The sequence below is a fragment of the Aphelocoma coerulescens genome, chromosome 2 (assembly GCF_041296385.1).
Source record: "Aphelocoma coerulescens isolate FSJ_1873_10779 chromosome 2, UR_Acoe_1.0, whole genome shotgun sequence".
Lineage (NCBI taxonomy): Eukaryota > Metazoa > Chordata > Aves > Passeriformes > Corvidae > Aphelocoma > Aphelocoma coerulescens.
Genome location: NC_091015.1, coordinates 41482394 through 41496963, shown reverse-complemented (window position 1 = coordinate 41496963; position 14570 = coordinate 41482394). Strand labels below are relative to the sequence as shown.

Below are 14570 nucleotides of genomic sequence, written 5' to 3'. Positions count from 1 at the left end.
GTACAAGAAAGAGCATAAATACTGACATTCTAGTTTACCATCTATTTTGGAACTTTTAAATTACATGTTTAAGTTGCTTAAGCCTGAACTAATGAAGTATCTGACACCAGCATCGCATTCTGCCTCTCTGTAGATCTGACCACTGAACAGGAATAAATGATGGGCTTGCCTTAGTATTGGCTATTCACCCAAAATAAAATTCTTATTTGATCTAGCCTCCTACAGGCCATTTCCAGTTTCCACCCCAAAGATCCTTTGCCCAAGCTTCTCTCTGGCCTTTGCCATCTCCCTCCAGAGATCATTGCTACCATGCCCTTCAAAGTGCAGCACTTCAATGTCCTTTTCATCTTTTGATTCATCGTCCTGACTTTCAGCTTTATTTTCTCTATCTAACACAGTGGATCATTGTCAGGTCTGTCAGGGCACCAGCTGCCCCCACTTCTAATCCTTTTGCATTTTAACTACCAATTCCTCCAAACTCATCTGGTCCTTTTAAAGTCCCAATATCTTCTACGGGATCAAAGACTGATTTGCAGGTTTATGCATCACTAAGTCTCTGAATCATAGTTTTTGATCACTTAGTTATGATGCCTTTCTGGACAAGTAAGAGCACTAGGGAGGCCAACAGAGGAGAGGCAGAGGAACTGTCAGTACTCAGAAGAGCTACTGCCCCAAAAGCTGAGTTCTTGAAGTGATCCCTCTTCCAACAGGCCACAATACAGCATTTCCAGTGTTTATCCATGTTAAACAGTAATATATCTCACTGCTACGTTTGTATAACATGTAATGGAAAACTTGGGAAAAAAGTGTGTTTAAACTCATCTACCCCTGAAATGCCTATGACTCCATACCCATCTGCCAAAAGAAACCCACTTACACTGTGGCGAAAGGTTGTTTATGTTCTTCTACAGGATACCTTCAGCTAAGTAGTAAAGTCCACTGAACCCTGCCTAGAAAGGCCAGAATCTACCAAGGATTTCCAAACCTTGATCTTCGAGGTTCAGTACAGAAGCTGCTCATAGAAACAGCAAAATGGAAAAACATCTGCTTTCGACAAGCGTATGTCAACACTTCATTTAAGCAGAGCAACAGTGAGAGGGATGCAGAGCCTCAGCTTCAGCTGCAGTACAGATCAGATCACAGAAGAATCACGTTCATTCACTCTGCAAACTGTACGCCTTGCACACAAGTACAAATTCCAACAGCTGAACTGAAATGCACCATGCTCCTGATCAGGAACTGAGATCATCTGGAAATGTTACAGATGAAGCAAGCCTTCATCTGCCTTCATCAAGCCTTCTTCAGAGAATTGTTATGGAAACTCCAGTCAGATAGGAAGTAAAAGCTTGTCCAAGATTTATAACAGAAACTGCAGCAGAATTTAATACAGTGAGTAAAGGTATTTTTGAAATGATATCAAAGAATAAAAACATACTTATTTGTATGTAACCCCACATTCTGCTTTACCTTTCATTTGGAGTAAAATCCCACATATTACAGTTTGCTATAGTTCAGGTTTTGTTTCATTATTATTCCTAGATCCGTACGTGGACACTGATACAGTAAGCTGGTAACATACAGTAAAAAGGTGGTACCTGAAAATGAGGCTCCTTGAGTATTCCAACCAATTCTGCAATATTTTCATCCTTATTTACTAAGGGACTGATGTCTTCAAGAATTTCATTCACCAGCTCCAGGTTGTTGTCACTGACAGCCTCAAGTTTAGAATCTTCCAGTCGTTCATGAGCCTGTAAGATTAAATATATGAGACTATAATATAAATAAGTTTCAAGTGGTACAAATTTATAAGCATTTAAAGTAATTTTTCAGGGCAATCTTCAGCAGGAAAGCCAGAAAAATTGTATATAGGATAATCTGATTTAACTGCTGAAGGATTTTGCATGCTCAACTACATGACCCAAAAAACTTTATAAGCAGCACATGCCAGAGAAGCTTTAAGTCTGCACCTCCTCTATGCTGTACACATCAAGCACTGCTCTATCAACAGTACAGCACCTCAGGACCTTTCGCTCTTCAGAATCCTGGACAAGTACACTTTCTAGAAGAAGGGCAAAAAAGGAACTATGGGATCTTTTCAGAGTCTGCAAGAAAAACATTTACCTCAGACTCCTCCCATTCAAACACCTTTTGAACAGCACATTCTACAGAAAAATCTGCATAACTGAAGGAAATGCTAAAGAAAAGTCAGAGTCAAAGGCAGCTAACAGTATCCTGGGCTGCATTAAAAGTGTTACTAGAAGAGTGAGTGTTACTCAGCACTAGTGAGGCCGCACCTGGAACACTCTGGACATACTGGAAAGAGCCCAGTGAGGGCCACAAACATGATGAAGGGTCTGGAGCACTTCACATTTGAGGAAAGGCTGATTGAGCTGGGATTGTTCTGCCTGGAAAAGGGAAGGCTCCCGGCATTCTCATCAATGTGTATAAAACGTATACTATGCAAAGAGGACAGAGACAGCCTGTTTCCAGTGGTGGCCAGTGACAGGACAGGAGGCAGTGGGCATAACATGAAACACAGGAAGCTCTGTCTGAACATCACGAAACAGTTCTTCCAGTGTGAGGGTGAATGAGCTCTGGCACAGGTCGCCCAGAGAAGATGGGAGTCCCCCTCCTTGGAGATACTCAAAAGCTATCTAGATGTGGTCCCTGGCAACTATCTCCAGGTGGCCCAGCTCGAGCAGGGAGAGTTGAACCAGATGCCCTCCACAGGTCCCTTCCAGACTCAACCATCCTGTGATTCTTTGATAACATTTAATCTATTTCTAGAGCTACTCCTATAGACATAATCCTTTCCTGAACTCTGCAGATACTGAAATTCATTGAAAGGTAGATGCTTTGAGCAGAAAGAGAAGCATCTCTGAATATGTCACTTGTTTATTACAGACAGTGCTCTATCATACAATTAGGGAATAAGAGGAGGCCAAAAATAACTCAGATTCTCAATTGAAAGTTATTTTCAACACCGTGGCAACAAGAAATTTACAAAAGAGCAATTTCTTTGGCATATAAAAACAAATACATAATAGGTATAATTCAGAGTCATCTATATATACTTCCCATAGATATAATTTGAAGGTATGTGAGCACTTCCACTCTCTTTATTAGTGCTTTAAAACAGACAATAAAATAAAATTTTGCTAAAAGCAGAAAACCTTGCTTCCTGAAATCATCTGAGTATTACATTGTACTTCATAACTATAAAATGCTATTTCTGCAGGACTGATGACCAAACTCTGGAAAAGCAAATTTAACATAAAGGCATTTCAAACATTCTCCAACACCAACACACACAAACCAAACAACTGTGATTACAAAGCTATAGGAAGCTCAGCACCTACACACATTTTCCTTAATAACGGAATGCTATTTTGTACATAATGCATACAGTAAACAATATCCTTCTTTTCAAGTTTACTTCTTTTACAGCAAGTAAAAACACAAATCTAAGAACTTTTAAACATAATCCAACTGCAAAACCTTTGTAAGATTAGAGACTATTTTCTCATTCATTGTTTTTAAAATACCACCACTAACACTGACTGATATAATCTAAATACAAATATCCTTACTCTTCACTCCAAAAATCAAGGCCATGTATATACTGGGGAACAGAAAGTTTTATCAGTGAAAAATCTCTGATCCTGTAGTATGATGAGGAGTAGCAGGATGTGGAATGGTATGAATAAGGTTAAAAACAAACAAACAAATAAGAACACCTAATTTAGATATTGCAATTCTTTTTTTAATTTCACTTCAACATTTCAGAAATAAATAAATAAATAAATATCAATAAATCATTGATACTGAATTGGGCCTCTCTGTGCATTCAGTATTGTATATACTTGCCAAATGTTCAAATAGTAAGGCTTTTACCTCCAAAAATCTGACATCCTAAATACTGGACTAAACGCTCATAGATTACTCCCAAGATGTTTCCTTGGCCTGGGTTGGGCATTCACCTGGTCTGCTGTAGGCTGTGCTACAATGCTAAAAGCAGGAGTGTGACAGCAGAAAGAAGATAAAATTTTGAGGTCTGAAAGAATAGTTAACAATCCAGAAGAGAATTTTGATACTACAGTTCAGTAGCAAAACTGAGGAGAATTCATGCATGTTCCAAGTTCAACAACTATTTTCCAAAAAGCATAATAATTCTGAAGACTAGTTAGGATTGAACACAAACATCAGCACAGGAAAGACATGGAATTGGGGGTGTTAAGTCTGGGAAAGAGAAGACTCTGGGAAGACCTTACAGCAATCTTTCAATACTTACAGGGGGCTTACAAGAAAGATGGGAACAAACTTTTTAGTAGGGCTTTTAGCAATAGGACAGGGCATAATGATTTTAAACTAAAAGACAGTAGATTGAGACTAGATATAAGGAAGAAAGGTTTTAGGATGGGTGTGGTGAAACACTGAAATAGGTTGCCCAGAAAGGTTGTAGATGCTCCACCCCTGGAAACAATCAAAGTCAGGCTGGATGGGGCCCTGAGCAACCTGATCTAGTTGAAGATGTCCCTCCTCATTGCAAGGGGGTTAGACAAGGTGACCTTTAAAGGTCCATTCCAACCAAAACTACTCTATGAGTCTATAAACATCAGTGACAGGAAAAAACATTTTACAATGGTAATAGTTCTCCCTTCCTCTACCACCTACTGAAAAGTGGAAAGGTTCAGTGAAAGAATCTTATCCCAAATAAATTTGTAATTTCTACCTTGTTGCCTTTACTCTATACAGGAAAAGTGTGAAATTAACATAACCCAGTTTTAAAACATCAGCCAAACTTTGCACTGCAAAATACTATAATTTAACTACTATGCTTATTGTTTGCCTTCATTTATTTAAGGACCAAAAGGAGAAAATAAGTTTGTATGGCTTGCAGCACCTTTCCCTAAGTTTCTTTTTGTTCTTTTTGGCATACTTTACATAATGATTAGTCTTAGTAAGTGGTGAATAAAGGAAAATGAAAAAGTTTTTGCATTTCTGGCCTGCTTTGAAATGATTCTGTTTAAATAATGTAACCATCTCAGAGAACTGCTAATTCTGGTAAAACCAGCTCTTCTAATAGAAAAGCAAGTTTATGTATTTTTAGGGACAAATAAGATATATATGTGAACTACATACACTCCACCAAATGTGTTTTTATCTTATCCTTATTTAGCACTGCTGGTTAAGACTGAGGATTTTTCCAAAATAATTACAAAGAAAATATGAGTGCAGTCATGCCATGTGAACACAATTAAAACCTTTAAGCATTCTAGATAAAGCATGTGTACAGTTAAGAATCTGTTTCCATTACACCACTTTTTTTACATCTGCTAGTCACTAAATTCCACCTAATTGTAATTGGCCATCAAAGCACAAATTCTTGATAAGAAAAAAAGGCTTTGCCATGAACATTTTCTTCAGGATAAATATTAAAGATGGCCTATGCAGCAGATACTTAACATTGTTTCCATCATCAGTAAAAAAATGCTTTTACTTACTCTAGTAAATCTAGTACACAAATCCTTCCCTCTGCAGTCATCTCACCAGCAGATGAGACATTTCCATTACTTCTAAGTTTATTACTATGCCATGTCTTCAACTTAAAACCAATTTTTTGAACAGCTAAACAGAAGTAAATTCTTATATGAATTCTCATGAGAAGTTTTCCTTTGCAGATTTTTATACTGAACAAAAGTCCCTGAACAACAATCCTTTAGCTTTACAGAGGATTTCATACCTGCCCAAAGGGCACTGCTTTCAGATGTCTATTCCTATTAAAGAGACAGCTGTATTTAACTGGGTTTTCCTCATGAAAGGAGCTTATTTTTATGAAGAAAATTAAGAACAAATATAAGTGATGTACTGTATTTGACTGCATTTCTTACTGGTAAGACCAGCAACATTTTATTTACAGAGTCCAAAGATTTTTTTGCAAATATCACATTACATATTTATAATATTACATATTTATAATTGATTGCTACCACCTATACATAAAATATTTTTGTAACCCAAGAACAAAAACTTAGGATAATCCATGTTTTAGAGAGCTGACAATCAAAGGTAATGGCATTACTCTTGAGATCCAGGAAAGAGCATGTAGAGAATATTTTCCTGGGCATATAAGAAAGTAGTTTTGAGCTAAAGAGGAAAAGAAAACTTGTTTACACCATGGGGTAATGAAGGTTACTGCTCTCACTTTTCATCTCTGGCAAAAACGCTGAAAGTCAGAAGGCATATGGGTTTTGCACACAACAGTGATTACAAGACTACATTAAAACCAACTGCTTCTAATTTCAAGTATTTTGATTTTTTCTTCATAAATAATGTAACCACATTATTTCTGTAGTCTCTGAATTTTTATTCTTCCTCTAGATTCCGCTATGTAACAACCAGAGTACACAGAAATTACACTCTACTAAATCTTCACCTTCAAGCTGGCTTCAAGACTTTTAATAAGATGTACCAATAACATGCTGTTATTACCTCAATCCATACTCAATGTCCACACAATAATGTAAAACACTTCCCAATTCTACTCAAAGCAGCAAATTTAAATACCTTAGCAAGTGATCTTACGATAGGGTTTTCCATAATTCCTTTAAGAAAAATCAGGTCTATTTCTTCAGCGCCTGTCGATGTCGGCAGATCAGTAAGGTTGTCTAAGACCTGCTGCATGGCTGCTGACAAAACAAAAACACAAAGTAAGTACTGACCAAAACAGGCTTCCATAAGGAGCAAAAGCTTTGGGGAACACCACAATATTAACTTTAGAGATGTTACGCAGTCAAATACATCTACTGGGAGCAAGAGGACAGAACAGAAAAGAAGCTTTTTTTGTGTGTGTGCCTGAAAAATGGAATAAAGATTGTATGCAATTAAAACCAGGCCCAGCACATTCCTATCAAGATTTGCTGCTAAGGATTGAAAAAACAAACAAGTTTTTATGTACAAGGTATGCATAATCTTCCAAACACAATAAAAGCAACTCATTCAGTACTCTTTCCTTTTCATCTTTTTCAGAAGTTTCCAGCCCTCATACATACAGCAACCCACAAGTTTTACAATGCTTGTAGAGGCAGATTCACTGTTTTTAAAATGAACACATAGTTCCGAACCAATTTTTTTAAACCAAAAATGTGCTTCCAAGGCAGCTCTTAGCATGGGGACACTCACATCCCCAGCAGTCCTTTACAGCCAGACCTGACCCACTGCACTCTGGCACTAAGTGCACATGGCGCAGATGCTAAGACCGACCCGTTCCGGAACACACTGCAGTGGGAAGTACATCCTACAACGAGAAATGCATCACGCCTGCCCAGGGCCCTCAGACTTGCTGAGAGAACTGCTCTTGGCTGAGAGTGAACAATGCTGCCGAAGAAAATGTCAGAAAATGCCACCATCCCGGTCTCTGGTCTCATCAAGGTGAGTGAAGAGAGTTTGTTCCTGTTCTTAACTGTATTCTTTTAACTCCTGCCAAGTTATATATGCATGCTTAAATAGACACACACACAGGTGTATTAACAAAATCTCCTCTTGAGATCCCCAGTAAGTTGAGAAGCCTTGGAATAACCACAGTGTTTTGTAAGGCTCTGCATATTGCAGAGTGGTATATATCAAAAGAATTAGAAAAGCCTATATGCCCCTTCTCCCACACAGGAATTTACCCTTAACTTTCCTCACTGCTTTATAATGAAAGCTATTATGAAACACTGCACAGTAACAGAACAAACTGCATTTCTCAACACCTACTTTCTGATTTCAATTCTTCTTAGAAAATTCCATCCCAAGAAAAAAAATTCTGGCCATTCTTTAAGTGGAACTGACTTTTCAACAAGCAAATCAACTCATGTGCCATATTTTAACTACAGCAGTGCATGTCAAAAGCCCTGCATTACTTTAAATGTTTTAACCACACTCTTTGTTTTGAAAAAAGTGAATTTTCTGTGAAGCCATGAGTAGGAGGGAAACGACACTTTATGCTTTCAGATTTTGAAGCAGTATTATTTCTACTTTGTAACAGACAAAGTGCTGCCAGCAATCACAAATTGTGTAAAGTCACGAAATTACCGTGTAAACAGTCCACAACTGCCCCAGACTAAGTATGTCCTAGTTCCTAGGATATCCTGACCAGTTCAGCTGCAGATGAAATTGCCTTCTTTCACATTTTCTCAATTCCCAGTTTCAGACTCGTGGCTTCTAATGTAGTCATGCAAGCTGCAATATCTGGAGAAGCAGACAGATGTTTCTGGCCAATTTACATCATAGGTGCTGCATAATAACTCAAGTGTTAGAATAATAAGCTTTCTTTACATTTTTAACAGTTATGTAAATTCTTTTTAAGGGATTTCAGGTTAGCACTTTTGCTCCTATAAATAATCAGAGAAAATGTAAAGCTTCCTTCAGGTCAAAGTATGCATCTCAACTAACAGCTGCAATTCCAGTGCTTGATGATGACAAAAACATCTATAATAAAGACATTCTTTGTATTATCTCCATTAAAATATCCTGTTTCTTACTTAAGCCTTTCAGAACTCTGCCTTAGATCAAATCAAAAAATACAGTCCCTACACAGAAACTTTATCATCAATGAGAAACTGTTAAGGGCAATGTTAAGCTTCAGAAAGAATGTCTTTCAAACTTTGTGCAAGTAGACTATTAATTTTCAAATTAATATTTTATTTAATAAAGGTTTCACAGACATCTAGCATCAGAACTACTTAAAAAATAATACCTTTAAGTACCTTTATTTTAACCAGTTACAATGTTAAGCAAAAAAAATTTAGCATGAGGGAAAGTTTAAGCTTCAACAGTCTTTGCACCTGTTACCCAGCACACGGTAGTCAGAGGAACATTTTATGCTTCGGCATGTTTCATTGCTTTACACTCACCTGGCAAAAAATTCGGAACATGATCAAATGTTATTTGCCAAAAAATCATCAAGAGCCTCTTCCAACAGGAACTATGTCTGCTGGTTTATTTAAAAATTACAGACCACAAATACATGGGTACTTTTTTTGATGGACTAGACAAAGCATTTTAATCTCAGTGTCTTACGTGTGTTATACAAGTCATAGGCCACTTTCAAATACAGTTCCTGTTAATGTGAAACGCTGGTATTTGCTCACATGTGAAAACAGCTTTGAAAGTCTAAGCCATATACTGACTATATATGCCTTAGATATTCATACATGTACTTTCAAGCTATTTGATTTATCAAAAGACTATTTAAGGGCAGAGGTGGGAGGAGGGGAAGACACTTTGGGAAATGTATTATAGAACCTCTTCTTCTGTATCTATTCAACAGGCTTTTGTTTATTCATTTCTAGGGAAGAAATATTCTATTTGACAACAAACAACAGGAGATACTTTGTTTCCAGGCTTAATTACACTGATCTTTCAGAATAATGTAGATACACATCGAATTTCAAGTAGCACTCTTTTAAACAATTTCACTTTTTCCTTTCCTGGGGTAAAGCCACCTTAGCACTTTTAGAAAAGTATCTTATCTTGTTCCTGAGCAGCAGGAATGAAAGCTGAAGATGAAAGTACTTATGTAGGAAAGTTTTACTTAAAAGATCAGGTCCTACCAAGCAAAAAACAGATGGAACTGAGGAGTTTTAACACTACCACATCTAAATATCCCATCAAAAATTGCCTTTTGAGCCGCACATCTCTTTTGTGGTGAATCTGCCCTTGAGATGTTGACAGAAGTTACTCACTGCAGGGTAGAAAGCCCTGTAGAACTTACATTTAAGTCAGGCATACTGAAGAACTAAGAACTACATGAATAAACTGCATAAACCAGGTTGTCAGAAGTGCTCCTTATTGTTGAGTACTTTGGTGTACAATGAAAAGGAAATGTGTGCTTTTCCTTCAGTGGAAAACTAATTGGGTCTCTCTTTCCACTCTTGTCCCATCTTTTACAAGAAAATAATAAGAATATACTGACTACTATTCACCTCCCTCTCTCTCTCTGAAGGCAAGCCTGTTTCTATATTCAAAGACCGATCTGGGAAAAACTAAACTCTCATCACAACACATAAGGATTTGCTTTTGTGAGGACACTGTGAGATAGGCATGGCTGACTACAGTGGTTAACAAAACCACCTAGGAACACACACATATTACAAGAAACACACACAGACAACAGCCTTCAGACATACCAGGAGGAACTGGGCAGCAGAAACAGACTCTCAGTTGAGGCAAAGTGTTGAAATAAAGGGATTCTTAGGAAAAAGTGACAACAGAACTGAGTCTGAGCTAGGACTCCTAAGAGAAAATGAGATTACAACAGGCCCCTCTTCACTCCAGCCCCCGGCTTTCGTGACAGGGAATACACACAGAATTAATTTCCACAGTCAATTTTCAAAGGACATCTTCATAACTGCAGCCAAGTTTAAAGCCTCAAGCAAGACTCAGCAGGAACACACTGGTCTGCTGTGTACATGAACTGAACAATTTAATCCTACTATACATATGACCCTACATTCATGGAAACTAGTTCCATTTGAATCCCATTTCAAAAAGGGAAAAGGGGGAAAGAGATGTTAATTGATCTCTGTGGCAAACAGCACACATCCTGAGGTGTGGGAATACAGAAATCCCACTTCCTAATGCAAAATTTACTAACCAGAATTAAATCCTCCTAATTCCCACAGAGTTCTTCAGACAACCAAAGGATGCTTCAAAGGTTTAATCTACACACTGTACCTTACAATAGTAAATTCAGATCAAACAGAAGTAAAAGATACCCCGATAACTCTTTTCTTCTTGTAATTTTAAGAAAAAGACAGGTTTTCACCAAGCTCTCAACTGTGACTCTTCTACCAAATTTGATTTTATTCTTTCTTTCAGTGCCTAATTCTTGTCTACATTAATTCTATGTAGAGGAAAGAGGAAGCATACATTTAAATAAATTTTCCAGATTTGCAGACAGAAGACAAATGTGTCACTCACTGGGGAAAATTAAACCTTTTCAGAGTGAATACCTCGCACAGATTTTTTTAGCTCGGTTTCATTTTATTAGTCTCCAAGCTTAAAAAATAACAGGAATGAAAAGAAAATTATGTATAATATATTTAAATAAACATGCATATTTATTTCCACATGGCCTACTCATCTGGATAGGAAGTTATAATAAATACCTCAAGGACTACTGGCGAGGCAGGTGCTCCATACAAAGTCTAGAAAGTTAGATTAAAATATTGTCACATACATAAACTTCAGAAATAATTTCTTGTGTAATTTAAAACCTTTTCAAGAGGGACATATGGAAAGCTTTCACAAGACACACAATAAGCTCAGACAAAAGAAGATTAATTTGTAACTTTGCCAGCCCTTAACCAATGACAACTCTGTAATTTTTTCCCATTTGTGTTCATATTTTTAAATAATGATCATTATGCTTAAATATAAGGCAAAGGAAAAAAAAGAAGTTATTTTGTGTTGGCCACTTCTCTCCCCAGTCACAAATTATAGCAGTTTTGGCAGTCTAGAACAGAGAAAAGGAGTACCTAGGAACAAGTTAACATTCTGAGAATATTTCACAAGTTCATTCATAAACAGGCTATTGACCAAGAATATACGAAAGACTGACAAAGCTGTCTTACTACTGGTAGAGTAAGTTTCAGCAGCCATATTTCAAGACGAAAGTCTCTGGGATAAGCACTGTGCAGTGAGCACATACAACATCATGTTTGTGTTTTCAGAGCCAGCAGCTGCACACACTGAGCAGGATCACTCTCAGCAACAGCTCCAGAGCAGCAAGCGTTACAAGAATGATGGAGCTCTGCAGTTCAGCCCCCTGCTCCTCTACAAATCAGTCACCTACTCCACACACGCTGCCTGTAGCAGGGTGCAATGACACTCGGGCCTTTAAACACCCACCCAAACACTTTGCACCTCTTATTTGACAGACACTGCCAAGCAGGGAGTGCTGGGCCAGTGCAGCTACAGCCCTGGACAGCCACTTTAACTCAGACATTCCTGGGCAGCATTCCATTGTAACATCACTCAGGCACCTTTTCTAAACGGGACCCCTTCCTCAAGCAGTAAACAAAGCAGACCTCCACTAAAAAGACAGTAAGATTACTTAATGAAGAAAGGTGTTGTCTGCAGCATGATCACTTTACTGACTGCAGAATCACCTATGGCAATGAATTTTTAAAGGAAGATGGAAAAGTCTAATTGATAAGAATGAATGTTCCTCTGGATATTCAAATTCTGCGCACTGAATTTCTGCATGTTGAAAAGAAATAACATAAATGCTTAGAAAAGTTTATTAATTTTTTTTACTTCATTTTCTGGAAGTCTACTGGCAAGCCAAGATGGAGCTATTTTAGCATACCTATAAATAGAAGCTCAAGCAGTCCCTACCCTTATCAAACCTGGCTCAACTATATCTTACATGCTCATTTTTCATGACTGTGAAGGTCATGAAAGCTATAGGGAAGAGCCAACAACTCTTTCCCAGCTCGAACACTGCAGACATGCTTCTTTCAGGCTGTGAAGTTTGTCTAAAAAAAGATGAAGCACAAATTTTCTGATGAACAGATGGACCTCACAGCTGCATCTTTTGGAAAAAAAAGCACTATTTAAAAATTATCTCAGCAAAGATAAAAAGGGAACAAAACATCAAAACTCCAAAACCAGCAGAATTAAAAGGTTAAATCTTATTTAAAAACATATATCATGACCACCAGTAAGATATTGAAAACAGATACACTAAAATCTAGTATTAAGGCATACTTCTCTTTCTTAAAGGATTGCAAAGAAAAATATTTCATAAAGTACAAAGGCAACTAACTTAACTTGATGCTCACTAAGCTTGATGCTTTGAAGATAAGCCTATATAGGTGTTATGTATTACCAAGTTTTCTGACCTTTTTTAATTAGAGGAAGAATGATGCAAGCTTCAGGCACAGAAATGATTAACTGAGGAAGGACATACATGCACACTCCAGACAAGTACACAGAAAAAAAATCTTCAAGCACTATACAGCACAAACCAGAGCATGCACAAGCAAGTCAACCAGAAGTTTTTTAAAAGGCTGAATTTAATTTTTTTTTGTGTGTGTGTGTTCTTACCTTTCAGCTACAGGTGTTAGGAAAGTATATACTAATGTCACGTAAAGATTACTGTACTCTAAATGAATACTAGGACATGCCCCAGGAGAAATTTCAATTTTGGTGAAGCAAGACTGTACTACCCTTAGTTCTTCAACTATTTTAGTAGTTCAGGTACTGGAGAATATATTAAAACAGATTTTAAAATTAAGGCAAAACATTCAGTGGATAGGCAGTCTAAGATACTACTTTAAACTCAAAAGTTATAGCAGAAATTGAACAAAGTTTCAGAACATATCCTGCACTCCACTCAGTTTATACAATAGGCTGAGCTTACTGCACACATCCATCATTCTCCCGGGTATTTTGCAAACAGTAGCTGGATGAAACTTGCGTTCTCTGCAGTACCTCTGCTAAGCAATGCCAGTTTTTATGAAGTCTAAAATGCCAGCAAAAGAGATGCAACAACCTAAGTATACCTTTTGAAGTATTGCTTTCTCTAATGTGCACTCTTCCAAATGAATGAAAGCTTTGTATCTGCTTTTCTGCCACAGGACTCAGTATTATTTATCTGTTGCAGTACAACAGAGCCTGAAGAAAGCAGGACTGAAAAAATGCTAACATAAGTAAAGATCACAGTTATATACCACAGGAACAAGTTATGTGTAACAAACAAACAAACCCAAACAAATGTAAGAATTGGTTTACTGTACCACTTTTCTTGGTGAAACACTTGAGGGGAAGCCACACAGAACCATCTATAGTTTTATCCCATTCACAAATTCAGCCTAAGGGCAGCTGGAAATCAATTAAGATTTCTTCCTCAATTAAATCCCTTCTTTACACAAATAAAAAGAATAGACCTGAAGAGAAAATAATGAACACCCTTCCAAAGGGAAAGCAGACTTCCAGTCCAAGCGTTACATGCTTGCATCTTGTTGCTGGGCTCAAATCAACACTGCCATAGTGGATAAGGCAAGCTGCATGTTGTGCCCCACTTCTGAGACCAGGCACCCCAGCAGCAACTGGTCCAAGCTCAGCCATCAGCATCTTTTTAAACCATTTGCACTTTCATCTAGGAACAGTGGGTAGGGATTTTCTCAAAGAAGAAAGCTAAAATTCACAAGGATTGTAACATACTCTACTGTCAGTGTAAATGTCATGGTTCAGAACAATAGTTACAGAGCTGTTCTGTAGCATGTTTTGTGCACATCTGCAAAAAAGACAAGGTATTTTTAACAAACAAAATTAGATATTCCACTGTGTGGCAAAGTAATAACACTGCACCTCCAGAGACCCATGATGAATCTGATCACCAGAGATGATGTTGGTTCCACTGCAATTTGCATCTCAGGGGTGTCTGCATCCTTTATCTGAAGGCACCTGATCCCTCAACAGAATATCAGGAGGGTATCATTAAAAACAATCCACACTTCAGATACCTGGGCATTTCCTTAATCTTGGTTGATAGGAAATCTAGCTTAACCAATTCTTTC

General features: G+C 37.6%; 1 protein-coding gene across 2 annotated transcripts in view; it reads right to left on the bottom strand.

The window, feature by feature from the left end:
- The window catches only part of PALS2 (protein associated with LIN7 2, MAGUK p55 family member), a 58939-nt gene that overhangs the window by 24364 nt on the left and 20005 nt on the right, over window positions 1-14570 (bottom strand). Inside the window, exons 2-3 of one of the 2 annotated variants that reach the window (XM_069007125.1) lie at window positions 6568-6689; window positions 1596-1748 (exon numbers count right to left, since the gene is read on the bottom strand). In XM_069007125.1, the coding sequence (XP_068863226.1) occupies window positions 1596-1748; window positions 6568-6684 (270 nt within the window). In that variant the 5' untranslated portion in view covers window positions 6685-6689. The remainder of the gene's footprint in view (window positions 1-1595; window positions 1749-6567; window positions 6690-14570) is intronic. The other variant, XM_069007124.1, reaches the window with a different exon arrangement.